Source organism: Saxophila tyrrhenica, assembly GCF_035928015.1.
Source record: "Saxophila tyrrhenica strain CCFEE 5935 chromosome Unknown scaffold_7, whole genome shotgun sequence".
NCBI lineage: Eukaryota > Fungi > Ascomycota > Dothideomycetes > Mycosphaerellales > Extremaceae > Saxophila > Saxophila tyrrhenica.
In genome coordinates, this window is record NW_027041739.1 from 246,214 (window position 1) to 270,834 (window position 24,621).

Genomic DNA, 24,621 nt, shown 5'->3' on the forward strand with positions numbered 1-24,621 from the left:
TCAGCCCAAGTCGACCGCCACGGTGATGGGTGTTGATGCCGCCCAGGGCGTGTTCGGGCACATGAGTCCTGGGCAGGCGGTCTCGCCGACTCGTCATGGTGGCTCCTTACGATCTCTAAAGTCCCTGTCGACGCACGTGTCTTCCAGGTCGGTGGTGCCAGGTGGCGAGGATCCTTTCGTCGACAGGACAGATGACAGCGGCCGCTCCGGTGCTGATGAGAAGAAAGCATCGCTGCTTTGGTCGCCTTCGCAGGCTCGGCGGGAGACGGTGCACACGGAGACCGAGAACACCTTCGGCCTTTGGGACAGCAACTTGCGACAGGAGAGGCATGGTGATGCGCTTCCGCCCAGCGGTACGGTCGAAAGGACGCCAGACTCGCCTCCTCCATCACCGAGCACCCCAGGAACATCTGACGGAGAAAAAGTGACACCCAGAGAAAACACACCTCCCTCCGGTCCACATCAGCACATCACGAACCTGGAACGAAACACCCCTGTCCTCGAGGCCAGGCGAGGGAGGGCTGCTGATAATGGCCAATTCCCGAGATCAGTGCGGCGACACTGTCCAGCTGGACGGGACAGGGGCACGAAGGCGAGGTGGTGGTAGTGAATGGTCGTGTGGACGATGACGTGGTGTTCGAGTGACTGATGGTAGTGCAAACATTCGATGGATGACTGGGTGGAACAAACACAATCGTTCGTGGCACAAGGGATGAGGTACAAGTACCGGGTCGTAGAATGTGTGGTGTTACTTTCTTTTCTGTATGATACCATTCTTTAGTGCAGAGTACTCAGACTTGACATCCAACTCACTATCAGCTTTGCCAATCGAGATAACTTGCCTTCTACACCGCCACTGTCCATTGGGGCTTCAGCACCACCAGTTCTGAAGGCCTGAGAGGTATCTCGACACGTCCAAAGGTGGGCACAACCTCTTGCGTACCGTTACCACCAAGTACGAGATTGCTGACTGGTAGTAGACAGCCCCAATCAAAACCAGCTACACCACTTACCAACCCCGGCATCTACCCGTACGCACAGCAGCATGTCCGAGCTACCCAAGGGCTCGTCTCCACGCATGGTTCGCGCAAAAGTGAGCCTGCACCAGCGTAAGCCATCACCCACAGGCAACCAAAGCAGCTCTTGAGAGTCTTCGCGATCCAGGACGTCTCGCTTCACAGAAGTCTTCGGGGGTCCAGACCAGCAGGACGAGGAGCGCGGTAAACTCGTCAAAGCTCCCGAGGAGCCTCATCTGAGATCACCATCCAGGATGAGCAACCGCAACTCGAAGGAAGAGGTGGATGAAGTGGTGTCCAGATTCACCGAAGCCTTCCCCAGTTTCGAGCAGGACCTTGCGGAGCGGACCAGATTGGCAGAGTGCGAGGGCGAAGGCGACGATCGCAGCAGTACTGCCGGTAGCAGTGATGACAGCGCTGCTACGCTCCAGGCTGGGGAGTGGGCTGAAGACACGCCCTCAGCTCTCACTCAGCCGCCTTGGGACTTTCAGATCCCGGACTTGTCAGGACCAGACGCCGAAGAAACCCCTATCATGCCGACCAGTCTTCGGCCGTGATGAGCTTGGGAAGTCGGTGGGGCCCAGTGGCGCTATCCCAGCTACTGGCGAAACCTCCGAGGAGCGTTGCCTGCGTCTCTTCAAGTGGGAGCAATGGAATTACTTCTGCCGGATGCTGAATGAGTGTCGATGGCACCGCCGGCGGGGAAAGGGCCTGGATGAAGCTGCGGATGCTGCGGTGCTGCAGCACGCGACGCCGGAGGATTACTTGTACCAAGCGTACTTGCCTGAGAATTTTGAGAAGCGGCAGCGGATGATCAAACGGATCAAGAAGGATGATATGAAGTGGTTGGAGGAGAGGCGTGATTGGTTTAATGTCAACAGTCGGCAGAGGTGGGCGATGTTGATTTGTGGGGGTATGATGAACGACAGACCTAGAATTAGGGAAGGGTTCTTTGATGTCCAGTATGTGATCGAGGAGCACAACGTCACCGATCGTCGTGGTAAGTGGTGTATGAAGCTCACGTTCGATCCGGCTTCAGCTACTCTTGATCGGAGCAGCAAATTGACATGACTATGCTGACCGACTCCATGCAGAAGTCTCCCGGCAAGATCGCGCCTTCACTCTCCTTGACAGACTGTTCCCGGAGGAGAAAGCACATGCTTATAGGCTTTTCACAGAAGGCGCTGAAGACAAAGCGCTGGTGGATGCCTTGGAACGGCGGAAGGCTGAGTGTATTCCTCCTAGCAGAAGCGCGTTTCGTCAACGTGAGTCTGCTATCCAAGTGCCAGCTGCGGAAACGAAGACGGTTAAGGCGAAGTCACCTCCTACGGACCAAGGTAGCTCAGCGGACCAGCCTCCATCTTCGGGGCCGTCCAAGGACAAGGGCAAAGCGCCGGAAGGGTCCTGATGCAGTCTATGGCCAGCATCTGAATCGTGATCTGTCTAATGCATAATGTTGTGCAGTTTGTGATATCTTATGGAGGTGGAGTTGGGGTTGGAGTTATATGCGAGCAGTGACAAGCCGAACACGTGATGACATAAGCTAGCCTTATTGGGAGGCTCCCCGCTGGCGGCCGACCTCACCTCCATCTACCACCAAGCAAATAACGCGATCTACCACTGCAGCATTCCGACACCCCACGATGGCACAGAATGGTCTTACCAACGGCACTGCAGCCATGTACGGCGGCGGTCCGAACGTTGTGCTCTCTTCGCCGGGCTACCATTCGGACATGCAGATCCTCATGGACAACATGGAGAAGCTCTCTGGCACTCTGCAGCGGAATCGACAAGAGTGGTCACAGGTACAGGAGGGTTTGGAAAGGGTAGGGCGGTTACAAGTAGGCTCTCACTGTCCTGGCGGAGGTTTTTGATTTCTGATCTTGTGTTGACTTCTTGCTTCCTTCCATAGGGCAGATTAGCCAGAGATGGCCAGCTGCCGCTTGTCAATGGCGATATATCTTGTACGTAGCTGTATCTCTCGATATGCGTCTCTCAGACACCTTCCCATGTGATCATGCTCCAATCAGCAGCAGCCGCTAACAACGAATGTAGCCCACGAAGAAACAGCCGACGAGTCGCCGAATGTCCTCCAGCTCCAGAACGAGCTAGCAAACTCATATCACAGGCTCAACGACCTTCGAGAGAGCTTCACGCAACTCCAGGCAGTCCACGAAGAATACTCCAAAGGCCTCGAAGCGGCAACACAAATGGCCCAGGACTTCCAGGAGAAGGAGCAGAAGTACATCCAATCCGTCCACGAAGACTACTCGGCACAGCTACTCCAGGCGCGAAACGAAACTATGCAGGCACAACTCACGCACCAAGCATGGCAAGCGAGGCTGCAAACGCTGGACGAGACGGTGAAAGCGGCGTATAAGGCGCGGGAAGAAGAGGGACAGCCGTATCGGAGGAGAATCGCGGCGTTAAAGGAGGAGAATAGGATTTTGAGGGCCAAGGCGGGCTGGGATCCACCTCCGGATAGTGAAGACGAGGACTGGGATGATGAGGGTATATTGGACGTCGAGGGCAAGGGACGCGGGAGCCAAGGGAGTCACGGCGCGGAGCGGGGCGACCGGATGCCGAATTTGGTGCAAGGGCTGGCTGGGTGATTGCTGCTTGCAGATAGGGTCAAGTCTTCACTGAGATATGCAGGTACATTATGCGGGCTGCTGAACTCGTTTGCCACCGCGAAACATGGCATTTTCTTTGGCTGCAGCTGGCGACCAAACTGTCTCACCAGGTATGTCGGCTCTTCTGCAGTTCTTTCCACTTTCGATTGTTGCCTTTCGTTCGCAGTGTGCTTGCCCGATTCGGACGCCCGCAGAATTGTCCTGTGCCGCGCATGTCTCGGTCAGAGTGCGCAGGACACACGATGCAAGTTCTAAGGCTCTTCGCAGCAAATGAGAACTCTGAAAGAACTCTTGTTCGCGGCTGCGCTTGATCCACTGAAAGGTCCACTTTGCTCTGCTGGCATTGGCTGCCTGCCGCATCTGTCTCGAAGGCGGGCGCGGGTTGTGAGACCTTGCAAGCTTGCTAGCCACGCACACGATTGTGCTACGCAAACATTGACCACAACCATCCTGGCGTCCTGCATACGAGATGATAGATATAAGCTGGTGCCTCTGGTCTATTGTACAAACCAGAACACCAACATCGGAACACCTCATCCGAACCATCTCATCAATACAACCACCAATCCATCCAGACCGAAACGACCGAACCGACCGAACGAACGACGACCGAAGCGAACGACCCATCGACAACAACCAGCATGGGCCCCAAGAAGAAGCAGAAGGCCAATTGCCTTCGCTGCCCTTTTGAGGACAACTTCATCAACAATCACGGCATCGACCTGCCAGGTCTCCACCGCTGCCAACACGAAGTCACAGTCGATAGAGTCGGCTCGCTCGACAACCTCCGGCCCGGCTTCAAGAAAGGCGACGGCACGCACAACTTCTCTGCCGACGATAAGGAGGCGGCTGTCACCTATCTGACTGGCATCAAAGATGCGGTAGCGGGCGGAACGGGCAAGGACAAGGTGGCTACGACAAAGGCTGATTTGGAGGCTGCGGCGAAGGTGGCGTTTCCGGTTAATACACCTGCTGAGCTTGCGCAGGAGGCAAAGAGGGAGGCTGCACTGAAGGCGGCAGTGCAGAAGGCTGATGAGAGCAAGCTTATTGAGATGGGTGCAAGGATGCTCCTCTCCCCGACGGCTCGTGAATTTACTTCGCCAACGCCCGATGTCTCACAGCCTGTTGTCACTGCTGCTGACAATAACGCCATCCCGGATGCAAACACCTCAGAGTTCCGCGCCGACATGGCCGCTGGTGAGCTTGTGTCTACCCCTCCGGTCACCTCTGCTCAACCACAAGATGATACTCCCGCGCCGGCGCCAGCACCATCTACAACTGCAATCCTTCCGGACCAGCCTCTGACCACCGACGCATCCGCACCTCCAAAGGTACTTGCTCCATTGCGGGACCTGAAATGGCCTGACCACACCTCCAGCACTTCTCAATCCTCAAGCTGGGCAACAGTGGACAGCTTCATCAAGATGTTCTCGCAGGATCTTGCCCAGATTGAGAACAACAAGGAGCAGGCTAGCAGAGGTGTTCCATCTGACCGCTGTAGACAGCTCACTGGCAGTGAGCTCGAAGAAGCTGGACAGAAGATGATCGGCAAATATGGACTTCGCACCAGCTTCGTCAAGTCCACTGGAAAGGTGGAAGCCAACTTCCTCTCCATGAAGTCTCCGAAGCGCATCTATGTCTACGACGTGACAATGTATCGTCCGGGCTTGCACCAGGGTCAGCGCAGTGTCGTCAAGAAGCAGTGGGATATGATTCAGATCTTCAACGAGCGACTTCGCCAGACCAATCCAGACAGCCAAGCGCTGCGTGCGAATGTCGCGTACTGGGTCACGGATGGCTCCATGATCTGGTCCACTCGTCCCATCTTCAATGAGTCCGAGACTGAACCATTCGCCTACCAACATGGGCCATTGCCATCGCCTCAGCTCACTTATCGCAACGAATGCGGCCGGGCTCTCACTATCGAGACTGTCAACTTCAAATACCGTCAAGCGATCGACCTCTCGAAACCGATGCATGAGATCTTCTTCGACCACACCTCGATCAGGTTCAGGGACAGTGAGCCGAACATCCTGGTGAAAGGTCTCAATGCCTTCTTCTCCAGGAACGTTCGTCATCAGCTAAGGCATCCTTCCATGCCACAGGCGAACGACTTCATTTGTGTTGGCGCCAACGAGTCCTACCCCGGAGGCACTGGCCCAAAAGCCAGCCAACCGCTGGACAACAGACAGATGATATGCGCCAAGCATGGATTCTCACTGTCAATTCGTCCTGGTGTGCAGAGTATGTATGTCAATCTCAGCAATGCTACCACGCCGTTCTTCGAAGAGGCCATTACTGTTCAAGCCTTCTATGACGCCGGAGTCAGAGCCGGGTCCACAGCTGGTGAATTGAGGAACTGTCTGAAGGGTCTGAAGGTCAAGATCACGCACACCGTCAATCAGGCTCAGGTATTCCCGGCCAATCGTCCTGAGCTCATGATAAGGTTCATCAAAGAGGTGTCGGTTCCAGTGCACCAGGAGAAGCGTATCAGTCCTACCTGGCATCCAGTCACCAACGTTGGTGCATGGTACGACCGGAACTCAGTACACCGACAGCACGCAGAGTTCCCAAATCCTCACTTGGTGTTGACCAAGGATGATTATGCAGTCAACGTCGGCAAGGATGCCAGAGATCATCCAGCTGAGACTGAATGGTACCCTGCGAAGGGTCTGGAGATCGTGGCATGGCAACCATTCCGCGGTCGTATCTCGCCCAGGCAGACCGAGCAGATGATCAAAGTCGCACAAGTCTTGCCTGATGCGCACAAAAAGAAGCTGATCGGGAACTTCCCCGATGACCCAGCCAGCGCCCTTGCTCACTTTGCTTTCAACTCACACACGGCGCCTGCTCAAGCTGGTCTTCAGGATGCTGATATGTCAGCTGGCCAGCAGTTCATTGACATGCCAGCTCGCTGGATTGAAAGGATCTGGTTGTCCTACAACCAGTTCAAATTCCTGCCTCCGCAACAACAGACCCAACAAGGTCCACAGCGTGGTCCGCCTCGCCCTCGTCAACCGCCACGTGTGACCCTGCCCCTTGCCGTCGCCAATGCCTCCTGGAACTAGCAGGGTGTTGGTTTCGTGCAGCCTGGCGAGTTGAAGCACCTCTACATCATCAATGTTGGCCGCTTCCCCGCCAATGCTCCGCCTCGTCTGTTGTTTGAGCAGCTTCACGGGCATGGTCTCATGGGCCAGCCCAGCAATAACCCAGCAGACGACTTCACGTATCGTCACTGCCGCAACAACGACTTCATGTGGGATGACAGCAACGGATGGGAACTCCAGTTTGCCGAAGATTTGCACAATTTTGTCGGCAACAAGAAGGAAGCCACGAAGAAGGATCCGATCGTAGTTGTGATCTTGGATAGGAAGGATCAAGATGTGTACGCACATGTGAAGCGGGTCGCAGATCTTGAGCTGGGCATTCCCACCACTTGTGTTGTGAATCAGACCTGGAATCGTGGTGGTGCACAGCTGTGGTCCAACATCGCGATGAAGATCAATCTCAGGCTGAAAGGTGTCAACCATGCTCCTGCTGGGGACGCACTTGACGACCTCAAGAATCCAGCCAAGCAAGCCAACACCATTGTGCTTGGAGCAGATGTCACTCATCCCGGCAACGGCAGCACTGCAGGCACTCCATCAATCGCTGCTGTCGTCGGCAGTGTTGACGATCGATTCTGCGTCTATCCAGGATCTGTTCGCCTTCAGCGGAGCAAGAAGGAGGACATCGTGGACCTTGTCGTTATGGTGAAGGAGCGCTTGCGAGCCCAAGCGAGCAAGCATGGCAATCAGCTTCCGAGGAATGTTCTGTTCTACCGCGACGGTGTCAGTGAGTCTCAATACGACATTCTCCGTCGTCGTGAGATGCCACAGGTTCAGCTCGCGATGAACACGGCGCAAAGGGAGCTGAACGGCCTTGGCCCTGACCCTAAGCAGCCAGGCCTTGCCTCACCATCCGCTGACAACGGACCTGCTCCAAAGACTCTCAGTGAAGCTGAGAGGGATACCAAGGCCCGGAAGCAGAAGCGGGCGGAAGAGGATGCTGCAGCGTTGGTTGAGAACTATGTGAACAACGTGCCGTTCAAGATGACTTTTGTTGTGGTTGGGAAGCGGCACAACACTCGCTTCTACCCTGTGCAGAACGGAATGACTGGTAAGGGCGGCAACGTGCCTACTGGTCTTGTGGTCGACCAAGTCATCACCCACCCCTTCCACATGGACTTCTACCTGCAGTCTCACGAGCCCATCATTGGGACAGGTCGTTCAGCTCACTACTTCCCTCTGCGCAACGATATGGGTTTATCAGCAGAGAAGCTCCAGAACATCACCAACACCTTCTGCTATGTCTACGCCAAAGCCACCAGAGGCGTCTCGTACTGTGCTCCCGCCTACTACGCCGACCGTCTTTGCGATCGTGCCAGAGCGTACCTTCGCCACAAGCTGCTCGGCAGACCCGAGTGGCCGTATCCCAGCCGTACATATCTCGACCGCGCCAACGAGACCTGGACCAACTTCCTGGATCGCATCAAGACCTACACTGACACTGACACGATGCACTGGAACATGCATCATCTCACTCGCCCCAATCCGTGGCATGCGAACTTTGACGACACCATGTTCTACCTCTGAGCCTCACTTTGGCTCGGCCTGTCCTTACTGCAATACATTGCGCATGCGTCCCGCCTGTACGACACTGACTGCACATTTCCACTCTCTCCGGCCGCCAACAACGACTTTCACGACTTCACGGCCTTTGACTGCACATCGCCACTCTTCACGGCCGTCACGAAATATTTCTACGACTTTACGGCCTCCGCATTGCTGCTTCTGATGACCCCCCGCGCGTTTTTGTTCCTGCTCTATGACTTCACGGCTTTTTTGCTTGCTTCTGACGACTTTACGGCCTCCTTGCTTGCTTCGAACGACTTCACGGCCTTTGCGCTCTTGCTTTTACGACTTCACGACCTCTCCATTCCTACTCCTGACGACTTCACGGCCTTTTTGCTCATGGTCTGCGCTCACATCTGCAAAGCAACGACACTGCTTGATTCACTGCATCTTGTACAGTATATGGGCATTGCTCCCATCACCCACACTCATTCACCAACAACTGTGCTGGGAGACAGACAATCTGACAGCATTTCAACATAGCATACCACAAACAATGTCTACCCAATCTGTCTTGTCTTCCTTCCTTTCGCTGATCTTATGCTGTCGTCTCCACGTGACATCCGTGCTTGGGCGCATTGCGCTCCCAGTCCTTCTCTCAACTTCTGCCATTTCATCTCTTCCTCCCTCCATCACCACCCCCACCACGTGAGCACGACGCACCAGCGATGCTTCCAACAATGCCGTCCTCCTGCATCTGCCGAACAACCCTCAGAGGGTCCGCAGTGGGGTCGCTGCATGGCACCCCACCTGACCTCATCGGCCTAGACAGCATGATCCTGCGCCATTGAACCAGACGAAAGCATTGGCGAGCACATCGGTACGGTAGTATTTACCCAGAGGTAAGAGTAATTTCCTTGATTCCTGTAGCAAAACAATCTCTCTTCCCATCAAGGTAGACCAACAGACCACTTCCCTTCCTACATTCACTCCACCATGTCTTCAGCTCCCAGAAACCCTCCATTCCGCGCAGAGCACCTGGGCTCGCTCCTACGCCCTTCCAAGCTCCTGAACAAACGCCATGCTATCCAGCAGAAGAAGGAAGGTGAAGATGGCCTCCGCCCACTCGAAGACGAATGCATCAACGAGACTGTCAAGATGCAGGCAGACTGTGGTTTCAAAGCCATCAGCGACGGAGAATACCGCCGGCACATGTTCTGGGGCACCTTCTTCCCTACTCTCAACGGGATGAAAGAGATCTTCGGTCCTGAAGCAAGCATCTTCCGCGAGTACGTGCCAGACATTGCGGCTTTCTTGGAGGAAGAGAAGGTACCTGGCGAGAGCGTGATTTGCGATGGGAAGATCAGCCACACTGGCAAGAGCTCGTATATTGGGCAGTATGAGTACCTCAAGAGTATCACGCCGAAAGAGCAGCATGGACAGATCAAGATGACGCTTGCGGCGCCGAACTGGTATCATCTGAGGTACAAGGATGGCAAGGCGTACCCTAAGGACGTCTATTCGAACGATGACGAGTACTTTGCGGACATTGCGAAGGCCTATCGGACTGAGCTGCAGATTCTGTATGATGCTGGGCTGAGGAATGCGCAGGTCGACGACCCTAATCTTGCCTGTAAGTCCTGCTCACCTGAAGAAAAGGTATTCTGGCTGACCACTTCACGCAGACTTCTGCTCGGAAAAGATGATCGAAGGCTGGAAGAAAGACCCAGCCAACACCCGCACCATCGACGAGCTCTTTGACGCCTACATCGACTTCTACAACGACTGCTTCAAAGCCCCAAAGGACATGCATATCGGTATCCATCTCTGCAGGGGCAACTTCGTCAATTCCCGCCACTTCTCTGAAGGCGGCTACGACCGCATAGCCACGAAGCTGTTCAACAAGCTCAACGTCTCGACCTACTACCTGGAGTACGACACTTCGCGAGCCGGAGGGTTCGAACCGCTCAAGGAGCTGCCGAAGAACAAGAACGTCATTCTGGGAGTCATCACGAGCAAATTCCCGGAGATGGAGGATAAGGAGGAGATGAAGAAGAGGATCTGGCAGGCGGCTGGCATCGTGGCGGAAGGGACCGGTGAGAGCAAAGAGGAGGCAGTGAAGAGGCTGGGTGTGAGTCCGCAGTGTGGGTTTGCTAGCCATGAGGATGGCAATCTGCTGGGATGGGATGATATGGTGAACAAGCTGAAGTTGGTCAGGAGTATTGCGGACGATATCTGGCCAGGCGAGCCATGATCTCCTGGGAGAGTCGTGCGCAGGAGGAGGATTTGAGATGCTACTCAACGTAGGTCTCCAGTGAGGAAAGAAGATGACGTATGGCAGTATCTGGCACTTTACCAAAAGCAGTGGGGATTGAGAATATCGAGAAGCTTTCCCAAAGACAAGAACTTACTGATACTGCTATGGTCTCGTTGACATACAGATCGTACAGATGGCCGGACGAATGTTGTTCCGCCTTTCTTAATTCGGCGAGGAAACTCTTTTTGTCGACCTTACCCACTCCTGAACATCCGCAAACGACAACAAGGTAGGCTTGGACTACTCGAATTCTTTGTAGGCTTCATGAAGTGATCCCTCCAGTTCGTGTGCGTTTCGACTAATTGTAAGCTCATCTCGACCGCTGCTTTCCCTCACACTCATCCACCATTCCCTCGTCAAAAACAGTCCATCGTCTTATTGATCCATTACCATGGCCGGCGGCAAAAGGAAGAGCCAGAAATGTAATCAGCAGCAATCACAACAGACTTCGCGATTCTTCACTATAGCAGGAGAGCTACGCAACAAGATCTATGGGTATGTCGCTTCTGACATCAACACTGTGACGGTACGAGGCGACAGAGCCTTGTACGCTCCACCATTAAGTCTGGTCTGCCGTCAGATCAGAGACGAGTACGAGGGTATCTACGAAGCTGCAGCCCTCAACGACCCCACCACCTACCACATTCACAGTTCCAATTTCGTCTGCAAAGGTGCAGTCATCGAGCAGCCCGGGCAGAAGCAGAGGCGTGGGCTCAGACTGATCCCGCCAATACTAATTGAAAACAGTCAGCGTCCCATCATCCACCATGTACACCTTGCGAACATGTTTGACAAGCATCGAGCTGAGATGCGACAAGTCATCGAAGGCACGTTTCTAGAGCCCAGTGGCATCTCGCATCTTCCTCGACCAATGCCGCATAGGGTCGTTGTGCAATGGGAACACGAAGAGCTTTGACGTCGACTACCTCAGAAAGATTATAGGGAAGCTGGTTTGGTACTACAATGTCATTCGCTCCCCAAGATATACACACGCTTGGATGCGTGCGAAGAAGGCGCTCAACGACTCGATGGAGCATTGTAAAGCTGAGAAGCTGAAGATCCTCAAAGAGCGCAAACGCCGCCGAGTGGAAAAGTCAAAAGCTCAAAAGAAAGCCAAAAGATCGTCTACAAGGCGATGAAGCGTCAGAAGAGGGTTCAGCTGGTCTGATCGAACCAACGACATCATAGTTCCATCAGCGCTCAGTATATCCACCATCAACCACCATGGCAGATCCAGTAACGAACGAGCTTCTCCCTCCGCAAAGGAAGATTACCGCATCCGCAACTTCACCTGGCTGACCTGCTCGACCCATCGGTGTCCAGTTGGCCACCCTCTCATCGAATGCTTTCGAAATCACTTCGTTCTGCCTTGTCATTGGAGTGTCCATATATCCAGGACAGACAGCGTTGAATCTCAGCCCTTTGGCAGCATAGTCCTCTGACATCGTCTTGGTCAGGCCAATGACTGCGTGCTTGCTTGCGGTGTAAGCAGTGCTCAGCCCGATGCCGGTGAGGCCTGCTACCGATGCGAAGTTGACCTGGAAAGATGGTCAGCTTCTCGACTGTGCAGGAAAGTCGAAAACAGTTCAAGCGACGGCATGGCTAGCGAACCTGTCGTCAAGAAGCCTGCTCCGGACCGTCATTCAACTTACAATCGATCCCCTCCCAAGCTCTCTCCCATCAATCGACGACTTCAGCGGACTCTGCTCAAGCATGGTCTTCGCGACAGCCCTCATCACGAAGAAGGTCCCATCAAGATTCACAGCCAACACTTTGCTTTAACGACAGTCAGCAGCTACATTCAACAGTCTGGACGAACACGCACCGATAATCCTTTGTCTCAGCAAACGCACCACCGCCTTCATGCTTGAACGCAATGCCCGCAGCATTCACAGCATAATCAATCCGGCCGAAGCTCTCCTTGACGGACTCAACGGCCTTCATCACTGCCTCTTCATCCGAGACGTCGAGAGCGTGAGTGACGATCTTGAAGTTCTTGTTGTTCGATAGCGGTTGGACCTCTGACTTCACTTTCTCGAGGGCGTCGGCGTTGAGGTCGAGAAGGGCTGCACCGGCTGCACCGTCTTGGGCGAACTTCTTTGCTGTCTCTTTGCCCATGCCGCTAGCGGCTCCGGTTATCAAGGCGAAGCCTGGTACGTCCATGGTTGCGGATGGGTTGATCGATTGAGTTAATAGCAGGAGGGTTCTGTACGCTTCGACTATGGCTTCTGAAGGTCACAAGGCTGAAGAACTCTGGTTTATATGCCTAGCTACTTGTCCTATGTACCGAGCAATGAGGAGGTGGAGGAGATGGAGGAGTGAGGAGAGCTCCCGAGGTCATCAAGACCTCACTTCATCAATGCTCGAGCTGTTCAGAACATGCAGAAGGACGATGTATACTTGTCACGTTCATGTTCAAATACTTGCATCGATCGATTGCTGAGCATGACACGTATTGAAAAACATCATGTCATTCCAATGCATCGCTCCACCTGAACACAGCGCTATTCTCTACCTGATTTCATAGGCGTGCTTCGTCGGACCAGAGCCCCCTCCCATAATCACAGTCACAACACCACCAAGCTTCTTCACCACTGGATACAGCTTCTCTTTTCTCTCAGAAGAACCTTCCGCAAGCTTGAACGTTTGGAGCACGACAGCATTCGTCCTGGGATGATGCAAACCAAAACAAACCCAGAGCATCTCCATCTCCCGAACTTTGTTTGAGAAAGCTGCTTCAATCCAGTCCTTGCGAACGCTTTCCGAGCTGTTGTACAACCCTCCTGCAGACATGACGTGGTACCTCAGCTGAAAGCTGCGGTAGGAGTGGTTAGCGAACAGCAAGCTCGAAACGAAGATTAGGAAACTTACACATCTGCGGCCCTCTGACACGGCATCCGGCCTTCCTGCGAACGCTGCTCAACACCATTCAGGAAGTCGTACGAAGTCCCGTCAATCGACCCAAGTCGACCACCTCGCGACATCTCCAAAGCACGCTGGTCACTCACAAGCTCCATCCCTTCGGCGTCGTTCTTGAAATGCTCAGCTCGAAAGGCGTAAGCTCCCGTAACTCAGTCGACCGCTTGACGAACGACTCTTCCCCGTCCAGCCCCACGGTGCCCTGCATCTCGCACACTTCGCAGACACAGGTGAACCCGAAATCCGCGTGACGTTGGGCTCGAGGCTGGAACTGGTCAATGTAGGAGACTGTGATCTCGTCCTTCCGCTCGTGGCTGATCTCACGCACTGCACGGAGCACCACCTGCTGGCGTTCGGTGCTCCAGTGCATTACGGCGTTTGGCAAGCAGGAGTGGTTGATCAGGGCGAACTGGCGGAAGAGGCGAAGCGTTGACGCCTCTGCGTTTGGTGGAAAGGCGTAGGCATACCGCCAGAACGTACCTACTACTGCGTTTGTCATCTCCGGCGACGGTGGGACGTTAGCAGTGCCATCGAGAAACTCCTTCAAAGCCGTGGAGACCTGGGGATAGTGCTTTTGGACGAGATTTCGGAAGAAGATCTTGTCCCCTCACTTCAGATTGATCACATCGTCAAAGAGTTGCTCGAGGAGACTGCCGCGTTCAGGGCTGTTTTCAGGACTGTTGAGGTCCCACCCTTGCACTTCCAATCTTGGATTTTCGGAATGGAACTCTCGGCCAGCCTTTATGACACCTTTGGCGAGCTTGAGGCCTGTACCGTGGACAATGCTCTTCGGGTGCCCTGGTTGATCGAAAGGTGGCACGACCTTAGCCATGGCGAGAGAAATGGGGCGTTTGATATACTTGGTGCTATCAGTAGACGCGCTCGATATTTGTATTTCAAAAGTGTAGCAAAGACCTTTCATACACATGAGTAACACAATTCGCTTGCTGCATGTCTCAGACAAAGAGGACAGACCATTGCAAACATCTGCAACTTGCGAAGAGACGCGACCACTGCCTGCTCGTTCGTGACGTGCTATCAGTCGAACAACGAAGGACTGAGCCCCAACTTGGTCGCCATGGCGCTGTCCTGAGTCTCCCCGACATGGTTCAGAACCATGTCCACCATGTTGCTCGACTTTGTATCGGGGTCCTGAAGTAGCTGATCGATCAGCACCATCGTCTTCGTCTTTAGAACATGGTCGTCCAGATGATCGCATTGAGCACTCGCAATGTCTCCAATCTGAAATGAAGTGCGTCTTTCAAGGATTTATCACGTTCGTCGCCCTCCGGCTCAAGAAGAGCTTTGGTCGTGAACAGCGCTGCAGCGGTATCGCATCTGTTCAGGGCACATGTAAGCAAGAGATCTGCTTGGTCTTGATGTGTAGTCAGGGAGGACTTAAGCAAGGAAGCGTTCAGGACTGGGAGCTTTCATCACTTCTTCTTCTTCTGCCGCCTTTCGAGCGCATGTCCTGACCCTCTTGATCGTCTCCTCACGACCATGTACAAAGTCTTTCGTATCTGCCTCAGCGACTTCGAAGACCTGTTCCTGCTTGACTTTGCAGGCCTCGCGGAATCGCGTGACCTCCTTCAGCCAGCCGCCGACTCGCTTGTATATGTTGTTGCTTTGTCTGAGCCACTGACCTTCAAGCGGGCACTCCTCACACCCGCACACAAAACCCAGCCTGCGGTGCCTCTCTTCTCGAACCCGCCAGATGTTGCAGTAAGAGATTGTGAGCTCCTCGCCTTTTCCAATCTCCCTTGTTGAACTGAGGTAAACCTCTTTCTTGTCCTGATCCTGCGTCGCTACCACGTTCGGCAGACACGAATGGTTCAGCAGGCTCGCGTCCTTAGAGACATGGACAAAGCCGTTCCACCGCAACTCCGGTGGCGGGAAGATACCACGCTTCATGACCTTTGCCACAGACTTTTCACCCCATGAGCCCTCGCCTTGTCGTTCTTTGAATTGGCTTCGCATGTAGGCTAGCTGATCTGATGGCATCACGCCGGCTGGATTCCGGGCCATGATGCAGACGATCTCGTTCAGCTTAGTATCATCGAATTCTGCGATCGTGTCACAAATCCCTGACAGGGGTGGTCTTTTGGTGGTGTCGCGGCGCCATTGGATGAACAAGAGCGAAGGGAAGGTGGCGATGAGCTCACCGACTGCGAATGGTCGATTGGCGAAAAGACCATTGCCATGGAGGTGGGAATCACTAATGTAGTATGCGGCTGGTCGTTCTACGTCAGCAGCGACAGCGGTGTCGGTGGTGTTGGCATTGGAGTGGTCGTCGGGTGTGTAGTATGCATCGTAAGTGTCGGCTTCTGCGTTGACATCAGATGCATCGGCGGTAGACTGGTCGTCTGGAGTGAAGAAAGGGGAGGAGCCGGATTCGTCAGAAGCAGTGACCGGACTGGTAGATCTGGGGGTCTCGTTAGGGTCGGCGCCCAATCTCTGGGACTTGTGGTCTGCCATGGCAGGAAAATATCCATCTTGCGAGCTTTGAGTGACAGGTCATATGTAGAGAGAGGTTGGCGAAGGCAACCGTCGTCCCACCCAGCCTGGAAGACTGTAGAATGAACGTGAAACGAGAGCTAGGCGCAGCTGTGCAGCCACGTTAACAAACTTTTGATAATTAGTGCAACTGTATAATCGGTCCAAACCTGGGTATCACGAGCCATGTCCAAAAACCGCTTACTAGAATATAAACGCTCACATAACCACACAAAGCCCGCAGCACTTGCTCTCCTTCTTTTCCTCGGGTTCTTGATGCTCCATCTGCTGTTGTGGCCGGTGATGCTGCTGTTGGCCACCGTACTGCATCGGGCTCTGCTGCTGTGCACCGGGGTACCCGCCTGCCGCCTGACCATACTGCGGGGTTTTTCCCATGGGGTACGCAGTCTCGTAGTGCGGCTTGCCATACTCTGCATGCTGCGGCTGGTGTTGCTGTTGATAGTCGTACCCGCCTGGCGCGTGGCCAGCGCCCTTCAAATCGATAAACATGCGTCCCTCGTTCTCCTCGGTGTGGTACTGGAGATGTAGTTCACGGCACACTTGCTCCACGCGTGGTTTGATCTTCTGAATATGATCCGTGCTGTGGTTGCCCTTGCCCACGATCACATGAAGATGGCTCTGGTTGGTCTGCTGCGCATACCGGATGCGCTGCTCCAGAATCTCCTCCGCTTCTTCAACGTACTGGCCATGAAGGTCAATGGTATCGCCCTGAACCTTGCCAACAGCATTGTTTTCCCGGAAGATGTATTCAGAGGCCTGTTTGTTGTACACGTCGGCCGCCGACGCGTGCCTCTTGCCTTCCTGGCTTATGTTGTGTGCTTCCTCTCCGTCACCGCGCTGGTATGCCGCCTGCGACCTCCTCGCGCAATCATGGTACTTGTCTTGCTCCTTGCGAGCTAAGTCGCGTAAACGATCGTATTCCTGTTCGGCATTGGAGGAAGGGCCGTGGTTGAAGGCTGGGAGCTTCGGTCAGTGCTCCGGCCGGCTTATGTGCATGTGAAGGACCTACCCGAGCCGCCGAGACGTGTACCAACGGAAGGCATACTGTCGAGATATGAACGAAAGGATATCACTTCATGGGCAATGTTGATACGTATTGTTGTTGCTCTCAAGAAACAGGGAACCGGAGGCGCCTTTCGCACGTGCTCGCGTACTAGCGCACCCAATCAGGAAGTAGCCGAAACCTTGTACGCCTTCGTCAGTGCTGGTTCACATCCAGTACTTGAGCAAGCCTTCAACGACCTGACGTCTACCACCAACATCTTCTTGCAGACTGGGCACACCAACATTAGAGACTGACCGTAGCGGCGCCACCAACGTGGGCAGTTATTGAAGCATGGCCGACATCAATGCTCTCCCCCCAGAGCTACTGGACCACATCGCCGGCTTCTGTGACCATGCAACGCTGAAGAGTCTCCGTCGCGTGTGTAAGTCAAGCAGGGATGCCGCCACGCCCGGCGTGTTCGAACACTTCTACATGGCCATGTTCGATCACTGCCTAGAGAACCTTTGCTCCATCTCCAAATCGCCCCTCGCCAAGCACGTAAAGGCATTCACCTTCTACACCGATGTACTCCCAGACTGGACAGGCGAGATTCCTTCGAGCCCCGATGATCTTGACTGGCCGGTTGCCATAGACTTCCGTCCGGAGATAGCAAGATCTCAAATCGCCGCCCAAACACCGGCAAGACAGCCCAGTTCAGTCGTAGACGTGTATCGACAAGTCGACTACGACAGTCTTCCACGCCACAACTTCAGCGATGAGGAACTCAAGCAGGGCTGGCGAGAATTTGAGAAGTTGCGTGAGCAACAGTCAACCTGGCGTAAATCAGAGCAACCGAGCATGCGCTTCAAGGAGTATTTCGCGATGCTTCCAAACGTCACTGAAGTGCATGTCACGACTTGTCTATCCTTTCCTTTCTTCTCCTCGGGAGCGAGACCAGCGAGGGAACTTCCACTCTGGTCAGCACTTCGACGCCGTATGCTGGTCGGGCCGGACGATTGGACGGACGAGTACGAGTACCCCGACAATCGCTCAAAACTCTGCGGACAAGGATTCTCGTGCATGCTGGAGGCAATTGGCTTCCGGGCCTCATTCGCTGGCACTCGACATGTTACCAAGTTACATGCTCATGCAACTCACTACGGTTCATTGCAGTTTTGCGCAAGAAACAGAGCATACCCTTGTTCCAAACCCTGGCCTGCGACATTCGAGTGCATGCGGCAGGGCTTCGAGAATCTCACAGCTATCGAGTTCACTTCGGCATGCACCACGTACCTTACACCAGGAGATGAGGACGAGGCGATCGAAGAAATATTCGGGATGCTGTGCGCTGCAACGAAGCTGAAGAGCCTGAAGCTCGTCTACGAAAGCACAGTCGTCGGCAGCGAGCGAGACTACAATTGCTTCGGACGTCGCCTCCAAAAACATCCGCCGTGGCCGCCTATCGAAAGCTTGGAGCTTAGTGTCACTTTCATGCCTTACTGGGATCTACTGCCGGTGTTGCAAACACTTGCGCCTACTCTACGCAGCTTGAAGCTGCGCGATACAGACATCGTGGACATCAGACCGCTCGTCGCACAGATCCCGAAGATTCTGGACTTGCAACACGCATACTTGGAATGCATTTGGCATTGGTGCGACGTGTCCGAGGAAACCAATTGCTTGTTCATGGAAGGGACAGATGTTGGTCTTCCCTACGAGCGGTCTGTGAAGCGGTACTTGACCCGCAAGATTGACAAGATGCCGGACCTGAAGCTTTGCAGTTGTGAAGAGCCATACGAGGCGCAGGAGGAGAGCCCCGAGTGAGCTTTTGAGCGGATGCGCATCCTTCTGGAGCTCCAGACGGACCAAGCAAATCGCACTCCAGCTTCTAGTCTCTGCGTGGACAGTCTTTCACCCATGTTGGTAGCCACCAGCGCGTGCTTCATCAGTCTGGGAAGAGCTCATCCACAGAGCGAGTCTTCAAGTGCTGCGAAACCAAGGCTTAGCGGCTCGGGAACATCATTGATTCATGTCACTGTGCATATATGCTGAATTATCACCACTGAATAACCACCTCCTTCATACGCTTTTCAAAGCGTAACAACATTTCCAACCCACGACATCGATCAGAGCCGCGTCTTCATCCAACTCTCCACCACCACAGTACCCTCACCCTTCTCCTTGTACCCGAGCAGCTTGTCGATGATGAAGTCCTCATGCGCTGCGCCTGGCTGCACCACGTACTCCACCCGCGGATGTGCCTGCTGGAGCTTCTTGGTCGATGCCTCAATACTGTCAATCAGCACTTCGCCGCCACCGCCCCAGACCAAGATGTCTTTGACCTTGCTGTCAAGGCCCTTGAACCACTCAGGATTGACGAGGATAGTCTGGTTGTAGTTATCGATCTTGCTAGAGCCTGAAACGTAGCTCGTCAGTACAACAACCATGGGCAAGAAGCGGGAAGGTGCTGACCAAGGAAGAGGGAGGACCAGCGGTTTGCAGCAGCCGGAGTAACCATATCACTGCTCTGGTTACGTCTGACACTGTCGTCGTCGGTGGCGAACTTTGTCCAAGGCGAAATCAAAACAGCGCCCGCGAGTGGCGAGGTAAGGTTGATCTTGCTCGTGACGGCTGGGTGAGGATGGAGGAGGTGGGAAAGCAACATCAGGGCCATGTTACCTCCTGCTGAGTCTCCTGAAACGAAGATCTTGAGACGTCAGCTTCAGCATCAGCAGCTAGGTTTGTCTGGCTTACATCTCCTGGCTGCTTCTTCTGCGTCTCAAGCAGCCACTCCAACGACTCAGCAGCTTCCTTTAGCTGGGTCGGGTACTGCCCATGCGGAGCCAGCGTATACGATAGCACAACGATACTAATTTCCTGCGTCTTGGACAACTCCTGCTGCAGTTCATACAACCACTGCATGTGTCCGGCGGAAGCAGCCAACACATACCCACCTCCATGGAAGTACAGCAAAACTTTACTTGCAGCCTTCCCACCAATCCAGTGGACCTTCAGACTGCTACCGAGGACATCAGTATCGGGCTGGAAGCCTTGCTTCTTGGCCAGCGTAAGATATTCCGCTTCGGTGGTGCTGTTCATCCATTGCTCGGCGCCCTCGCTGATGTTGGAGAGGTTGGTCCGGAGGGCCGCGAAGATCACGTCTTTGAAGGCGGTGTTGGCTTTGGCTCCGCCGGTGAATGAGCGGGTTAGGAGGCGAAGAATAGCAGACCCGATTGAAGCGGCTGCTACCGGGATGAGGAGGAGTTTGTCGGTCGTGGTGGGTTGGTATTGGGACGCCATGACGAGGACTGCGCGAGGTGACTAGAGGTTGCCAGCGGGAGGGAAATGCTCTGATATTATTCTTCTGCTTGGAAAGGTCCTTTGCCGAGCGCTTACAGTGTTCCGTATTAGAATAGCACGATGAGCGGGACGATTTGTAAAGTCCACTGCGGCCTAACAAGTCCTCAAACCGATCCCGCCGCTGCCGGAAAAAATGCAGTGCCTCAAATGATTTGTGTTGATGTGATGGTATCGACTCTCCCCCTAAACTCCGTCGAAACGGTAAGGTAGATGAAGGATGAAAGCAAGCAGCTCGAGCTCTGAGCTCTTCAGCCGGTCTCGCTGGCCTCGGCACGTTCGACTCAGCTAGAACTAGAACTACTTGGCCTTGCATGTGACACTCGCACTAACCACCTCGCCTTCTACATTGGCACGTCAGCGACGCAATCTGGAACATACTGCATCGAAAGAGAACCAAGAACCATTGTTATACTGATTCAACGGTCTCACCACCGAAACTTTTGGATATGGACAGACTACCGGAGGAGATTCTACTCCATATCTTTGGCTTCCTGGACTCAACGCCACCCTCGGAGCTAAAGGCACGACAAGAGCCCACTCTGCACCTCACAAGCTCTCCAGAGGCTCCTTTGAAGAGAGCCTGCTGCGTGTCGAAACTCTGGCGCAGGGTCGGTCTGCCGCTGCTCTTCTCGTGCACGCGGTTGCAGCTCGAGTGCGATGTCCCACCTGGCGCGACCGGCTCGTGCTGGGTGTGCGGATTGCCAGCCAACGAAGAGGGTCTGGAGTCTGAAGACGTCGAGAAACTTCACCGCGAGCTGGCCAAAACCGCTTGTGGGCCTCTCGTGAAATGCGAGGATCCCATCGTTGAGTACCAAGTGCCATACCGTCTGATCACCTACAAGGAGTTGCACAAAACCATATCGCCAGAGCAGATGATGGCTATATGTGCGCTTATGTTCTATCATCAGCTACTGGATATGCTTGCTTTCCTCGAGCGGGCAAACCTTGCGAAGGAGGTACAAAGTTTCGTGTTGCTACGAGGCAAGATGCCATCAGAGCAAATGGACAGACTCTTCACTCAACTCAAATCAGGGTGGCGCCATCTCGGTGCAGCAATGTTCTGGCGACAACTGTTCTCTGTGATGGACCCAAACAGAGTCGCTATAGTTGCGCCGCCGCGGGATCTTGGTTTCTGGACCAAGACCGTGGTGAGCGCTCTACATGTGAGTTGTAGTCCATGAAGGGCCCGAATGGTATGGTTTGCTGACAATGGCATATTTTCAGGAGTGGGCATTCCCAGACATGCACTTCCACTCGTTGGAGCTTCGAAGAGACACTGCCCGAATTTCGTCTGTCGCCTCACAGTTGCCGCAAGACAACTCCGCGGGATCATCTCGTGCAGTATTTCCCGCCGATATTGCCAAAGGCATACTCACGATCAAACCGTGGACACACCTCGCTTTGAACGAAGGCTCGTTCTTAAAGGCCTACGGAACCTACGAGTATTTTGAACGGGGCCCGCCAACACTCATCTATTCCATCACGGACCTGTTCGCACACCATGCAGTCGTGTTGGGTTCAGTGCGTTCCTTCACGTACACTGGAATATTCCCATTTGCCAACCACGCGAGATTTACCAGGATCTTGCCGCATGTCGAAGAGCTCGACTGCCGCTTCGCTCCCGACCCAGACTCCGGCATCTTGGACGACAAGGATCGGGTTGGGAAAGCTGAATTGCAGGACTGCTGGCAAGAGCTGTTTACAGCACATCACGAGCTCTGCTCGTTACTGCAGACCGGTCGCCTGGAGTACCCCCGTTTGAAGAAGTTCGTCTGTGGAGATGCACGCATTACTGGCATCCAGGCAGAGCTGGAGCATCTGTTCACGCCCTTGTGTCTGCCGGTATGCTCACACGGTCAGATTCTGCCAATATTCAAGACAATGCTGAACTTTATTCTTAACAGGAATGGGCAGAGATGGAGCCTGGTGTGTTCCACAGACTTATCAGTCCTCCCAGTCTGAGCCCTGAACAGTGATTAGCTATTAAGCTATTACCCGGGCTTCTTGTATCATTGATGCCTTTTGAAGATGTTCTTGCAAGGTGAGACAGACTGGCTGATTTGGAGATATTTCAGCCCCTGGAGCTGAGAGGCGAAGAGGTCATCTTTCATTCTCCGCGCTCAAGAGATCATTACGGCCATACGCAGCTACACATCAAAACGGTATTTGGCAGAGAACAGTGGATCTAGTTTCCTTGGATCCAACCGGCTCTCAACCGGATGGTCTTGATTTGGCTGTCGGCCGCTTCCAGCTGATGTTGTTTGAACTCTTGCCGCCAATCGTAGGTATATACTGGATTGCAGACAGCGCAATAACGACATGCTGCTGCCATAAGTCCCAGCGACTCTCCTGATGAGATACTGTTGCCCCGCATTCGGAGTTCGGGACGATTGACGTATTCGTGAGTTGGAGAAAGCACAGTTTCTTAAGACCATACATTTCACAACGGTGCATCATATCGTAATCAAATCCCTCTCGAAGGCACTCGAACGCCACCCAAGCATCAGCTATGACTTCCCTCTCAACCAAACTCGCGGCCCGCGAGAGCGCAGGCAATCCAATCCAAGTCGGCATCATCGGAGCAGGCAAATTCGGTTCCATGTTCATCTCGCAGGCACATCGAACTCCTGGCCTACGGTTAGCAGCAATCGCAGACCTGTCGAAGGATCGGGCGTTGACAGCATTGCGCCGGACCGGCTATCCTCAAGATCGTTTCGATGACACTGCGTCCGTCTCAGTTGCGGATGGATTGAAGGCTGGCAAGACGACCATTACCATGGACTCAACTGAGTTGATTGCCGCGCCTGGGATTGATGTAATACTTGAGGTTACCGGGAGCCCTGCTGCTGGAATCAAGCATGCTCTACTCGTTCGTTTCGAAAATGGACTGAACATTGGACTACGATCAGTGCTAACCTGTAACAGTGCTGCGAGCACAAGAAGCATATCGTGATGATCAATGTTGAAGCCGATGTGTTAGCCGGTCCGCTGTTGGCTAAGAAAGCGGAAGAAGCTGGAATTGTATACTCAATGGCTTACGGCGACCAGCCAGCATTGATGTCAGTCGTGTCAACACGCAAAGACCTGACTGTCTTCTCGGCATGACCTGAGCACAAGTGCTGATCCTATTACTTCTGTAGTTCTGAACTGGTGGACTGGGCGAGAACCGCGGGCTTGTAAGTACGCCCGTCTTCGACAGGAATTCCTGCTGATGTGGAGTGCAGTGACGTTGTTTGTGCCGGGAAGGGCACCAAGCATCTACCGCGATATCATCAATCAACGCCAAGTACTGTATGGGGCGATTATGGCTTCACCAAAGAGCAGACTGAAAGCCCGGATTTCGACATGAATCCTCAGATGTTCAACTCATTCCTTGATGGTACCAAGTCTGCTCTAGAAATGGCGGCGGTAGCAAACGGGTGCGATCTGAGTCCTCCGTCGAACGGCTTAGAGTTCCCACCTTGCGGAGCTCACGATCTACCTACAGTACTGAGGCCGCGGGAAGACGGTGGCCACCTCGAGGAGAAAGGCACGGTCGAAGTGGTCTCCTCGTTGGAGGTGGACGGACGACAAGTGCAGAATGACATCCGCTTTGGTGTGTTCGTTGTGTTTGAAGGTAGGCATCGAAATCAAACGAGTGCGTGGAATCTGTGACTGACCGTTCCGCAGCACCCGGCCAGTATCAGAAAGACTGCTTCAAGCAGTACGGCATGCAGACGGACTCCACTGGCAAGTACGCAGTGCAGTACAAGCCATACCATCTTATCGGCCTGGAGCTCGGCTACTCCATCGCATCAATCATGTGCCGCGGCGAGCCCACAGGTCAAACGAAGACCTGGGCCGGCGATGTTGTCGCCACTGCAAAGCGAGATCTCACGGCTGGCGAGAAGCTAGACGGTGAAGGCGGATTCATGGTGTATGGCAAGTTGATGCCGGCGCAAAAATCGATGGAGATCGAAGGCTTGCCTATAGGTCTGGCTCATGGGCTAGTGCTGAAGAACGATATCAAGCAAGGGCAGGGATTGAGTTGGCGGGATGTTGAGTATAGTGAGAAGACGCAGGCGGTAGCGGTGAGGAAGGAGATGGAAACGATGTTTAGACAAGAGTTTGGGATGGGTGAGGTGCGTGCGAATGGGACGACGTAGGAGTGCTGGTGTCTGTGACGTACGGCCAATCTTCAAAGACAGTGCTACGACAGAGGCTTCGGACCTTCTGCACACCCTGGATCCCAGTGTCAGGCTGAGCACTGTTCGGGTCGCTGGTT

The 24,621-nt window shown here is 54.0% G+C and overlaps 16 protein-coding genes across 16 annotated transcripts; 11 read left to right on the top strand and 5 right to left on the bottom strand.

The window, feature by feature from the left end:
• Positions 1–25: 25 nt before the first annotated feature.
• Positions 26–607, top strand: LTR77_004777 (uncharacterized protein; the record flags this gene model as incomplete). Its single annotated transcript, XM_064802028.1, has 2 exons — positions 26–120; positions 148–607. 2 exons carry the CDS (start codon positions 26–28, stop codon positions 605–607), a joined length of 555 nt encoding a protein of 184 aa, XP_064659389.1.
• Positions 608–1,045: 438 nt separating this feature from the next.
• Positions 1,046–1,573, top strand: LTR77_004778 (uncharacterized protein; the record flags this gene model as incomplete). Its single annotated transcript, XM_064802029.1, has 2 exons — positions 1,046–1,109; positions 1,182–1,573. 2 exons carry the CDS (start codon positions 1,046–1,048, stop codon positions 1,571–1,573), a joined length of 456 nt encoding a protein of 151 aa, XP_064659390.1.
• A 112-nt stretch (positions 1,574–1,685) lies between these two features.
• On the top strand, positions 1,686–2,424 carry LTR77_004779 (uncharacterized protein; the record flags this gene model as incomplete). The annotated part of the gene is made up of 2 exons (XM_064802030.1): positions 1,686–2,016; positions 2,111–2,424. 2 exons carry the CDS (start codon positions 1,686–1,688, stop codon positions 2,422–2,424), a joined length of 645 nt encoding a protein of 214 aa, XP_064659391.1.
• Positions 2,425–2,659: 235 nt separating this feature from the next.
• Positions 2,660–3,628, top strand: LTR77_004780 (uncharacterized protein; the record flags this gene model as incomplete). The annotated part of the gene is made up of 3 exons (XM_064802031.1): positions 2,660–2,857; positions 2,929–2,980; positions 3,072–3,628. 3 exons carry the CDS (start codon positions 2,660–2,662, stop codon positions 3,626–3,628), a joined length of 807 nt encoding a protein of 268 aa, XP_064659392.1.
• Positions 3,629–4,290: 662 nt separating this feature from the next.
• LTR77_004781 (uncharacterized protein) lies at positions 4,291–8,283 on the top strand (the record flags this gene model as incomplete). The annotated part of the gene is made up of 2 exons (XM_064802032.1): positions 4,291–6,675; positions 6,739–8,283. The coding sequence occupies 2 exons, from the start codon at positions 4,291–4,293 to the stop codon at positions 8,281–8,283; spliced, it is 3,930 nt and encodes a 1,309-aa protein (XP_064659393.1).
• Positions 8,284–9,258: 975 nt separating this feature from the next.
• Positions 9,259–10,516, top strand: LTR77_004782 (uncharacterized protein; the record flags this gene model as incomplete). The annotated part of the gene is made up of 2 exons (XM_064802033.1): positions 9,259–9,895; positions 9,948–10,516. 2 exons carry the CDS (start codon positions 9,259–9,261, stop codon positions 10,514–10,516), a joined length of 1,206 nt encoding a protein of 401 aa, XP_064659394.1.
• A 454-nt stretch (positions 10,517–10,970) lies between these two features.
• On the top strand, positions 10,971–11,495 carry LTR77_004783 (uncharacterized protein; the record flags this gene model as incomplete). The annotated part of the gene is made up of 2 exons (XM_064802034.1): positions 10,971–11,074; positions 11,120–11,495. 2 exons carry the CDS (start codon positions 10,971–10,973, stop codon positions 11,493–11,495), a joined length of 480 nt encoding a protein of 159 aa, XP_064659395.1.
• Positions 11,496–11,772: 277 nt separating this feature from the next.
• On the bottom strand, positions 11,773–12,742 carry LTR77_004784 (uncharacterized protein; the record flags this gene model as incomplete). The annotated part of the gene is made up of 3 exons (XM_064802035.1): positions 11,773–12,117; positions 12,232–12,355; positions 12,405–12,742. 3 exons carry the CDS (start codon positions 12,740–12,742, stop codon positions 11,773–11,775), a joined length of 807 nt encoding a protein of 268 aa, XP_064659396.1.
• Positions 12,743–13,090: 348 nt separating this feature from the next.
• vps16_1 (Vacuolar protein sorting-associated protein 16) lies at positions 13,091–14,330 on the bottom strand (the record flags this gene model as incomplete). The annotated part of the gene is made up of 3 exons (XM_064802036.1): positions 13,091–13,394; positions 13,588–14,057; positions 14,124–14,330. The coding sequence occupies 3 exons, from the start codon at positions 14,328–14,330 to the stop codon at positions 13,091–13,093; spliced, it is 981 nt and encodes a 326-aa protein (XP_064659397.1).
• Positions 14,331–14,896: 566 nt separating this feature from the next.
• Positions 14,897–15,973, bottom strand: LTR77_004786 (uncharacterized protein; the record flags this gene model as incomplete). Its single annotated transcript, XM_064802037.1, has 1 exon — positions 14,897–15,973. The coding sequence occupies one exon, from the start codon at positions 15,971–15,973 to the stop codon at positions 14,897–14,899; it is 1,077 nt and encodes a 358-aa protein (XP_064659398.1).
• Positions 15,974–16,210: 237 nt separating this feature from the next.
• Positions 16,211–17,055, bottom strand: LTR77_004787 (uncharacterized protein; the record flags this gene model as incomplete). Its single annotated transcript, XM_064802038.1, has 2 exons — positions 16,211–16,968; positions 17,022–17,055. 2 exons carry the CDS (start codon positions 17,053–17,055, stop codon positions 16,211–16,213), a joined length of 792 nt encoding a protein of 263 aa, XP_064659399.1.
• Positions 17,056–17,348: 293 nt separating this feature from the next.
• Positions 17,349–18,821, top strand: LTR77_004788 (uncharacterized protein; the record flags this gene model as incomplete). Its single annotated transcript, XM_064802039.1, has 1 exon — positions 17,349–18,821. One exon carries the CDS (start codon positions 17,349–17,351, stop codon positions 18,819–18,821), a length of 1,473 nt encoding a protein of 490 aa, XP_064659400.1.
• Positions 18,822–19,123: 302 nt separating this feature from the next.
• LTR77_004789 (uncharacterized protein) lies at positions 19,124–20,297 on the bottom strand (the record flags this gene model as incomplete). The annotated part of the gene is made up of 3 exons (XM_064802040.1): positions 19,124–19,413; positions 19,470–19,704; positions 19,752–20,297. 3 exons carry the CDS (start codon positions 20,295–20,297, stop codon positions 19,124–19,126), a joined length of 1,071 nt encoding a protein of 356 aa, XP_064659401.1.
• Positions 20,298–20,803: 506 nt separating this feature from the next.
• On the top strand, positions 20,804–22,333 carry LTR77_004790 (uncharacterized protein; the record flags this gene model as incomplete). The annotated part of the gene is made up of 3 exons (XM_064802041.1): positions 20,804–21,520; positions 21,582–22,199; positions 22,262–22,333. 3 exons carry the CDS (start codon positions 20,804–20,806, stop codon positions 22,331–22,333), a joined length of 1,407 nt encoding a protein of 468 aa, XP_064659402.1.
• A 533-nt stretch (positions 22,334–22,866) lies between these two features.
• Positions 22,867–23,462, top strand: LTR77_004791 (uncharacterized protein; the record flags this gene model as incomplete). Its single annotated transcript, XM_064802042.1, has 2 exons — positions 22,867–23,226; positions 23,283–23,462. 2 exons carry the CDS (start codon positions 22,867–22,869, stop codon positions 23,460–23,462), a joined length of 540 nt encoding a protein of 179 aa, XP_064659403.1.
• Positions 23,463–23,702: 240 nt separating this feature from the next.
• Positions 23,703–24,502, top strand: LTR77_004792 (uncharacterized protein; the record flags this gene model as incomplete). Its single annotated transcript, XM_064802043.1, has 2 exons — positions 23,703–23,973; positions 24,027–24,502. The coding sequence occupies 2 exons, from the start codon at positions 23,703–23,705 to the stop codon at positions 24,500–24,502; spliced, it is 747 nt and encodes a 248-aa protein (XP_064659404.1).
• Positions 24,503–24,621: the final 119 nt, after the last annotated feature.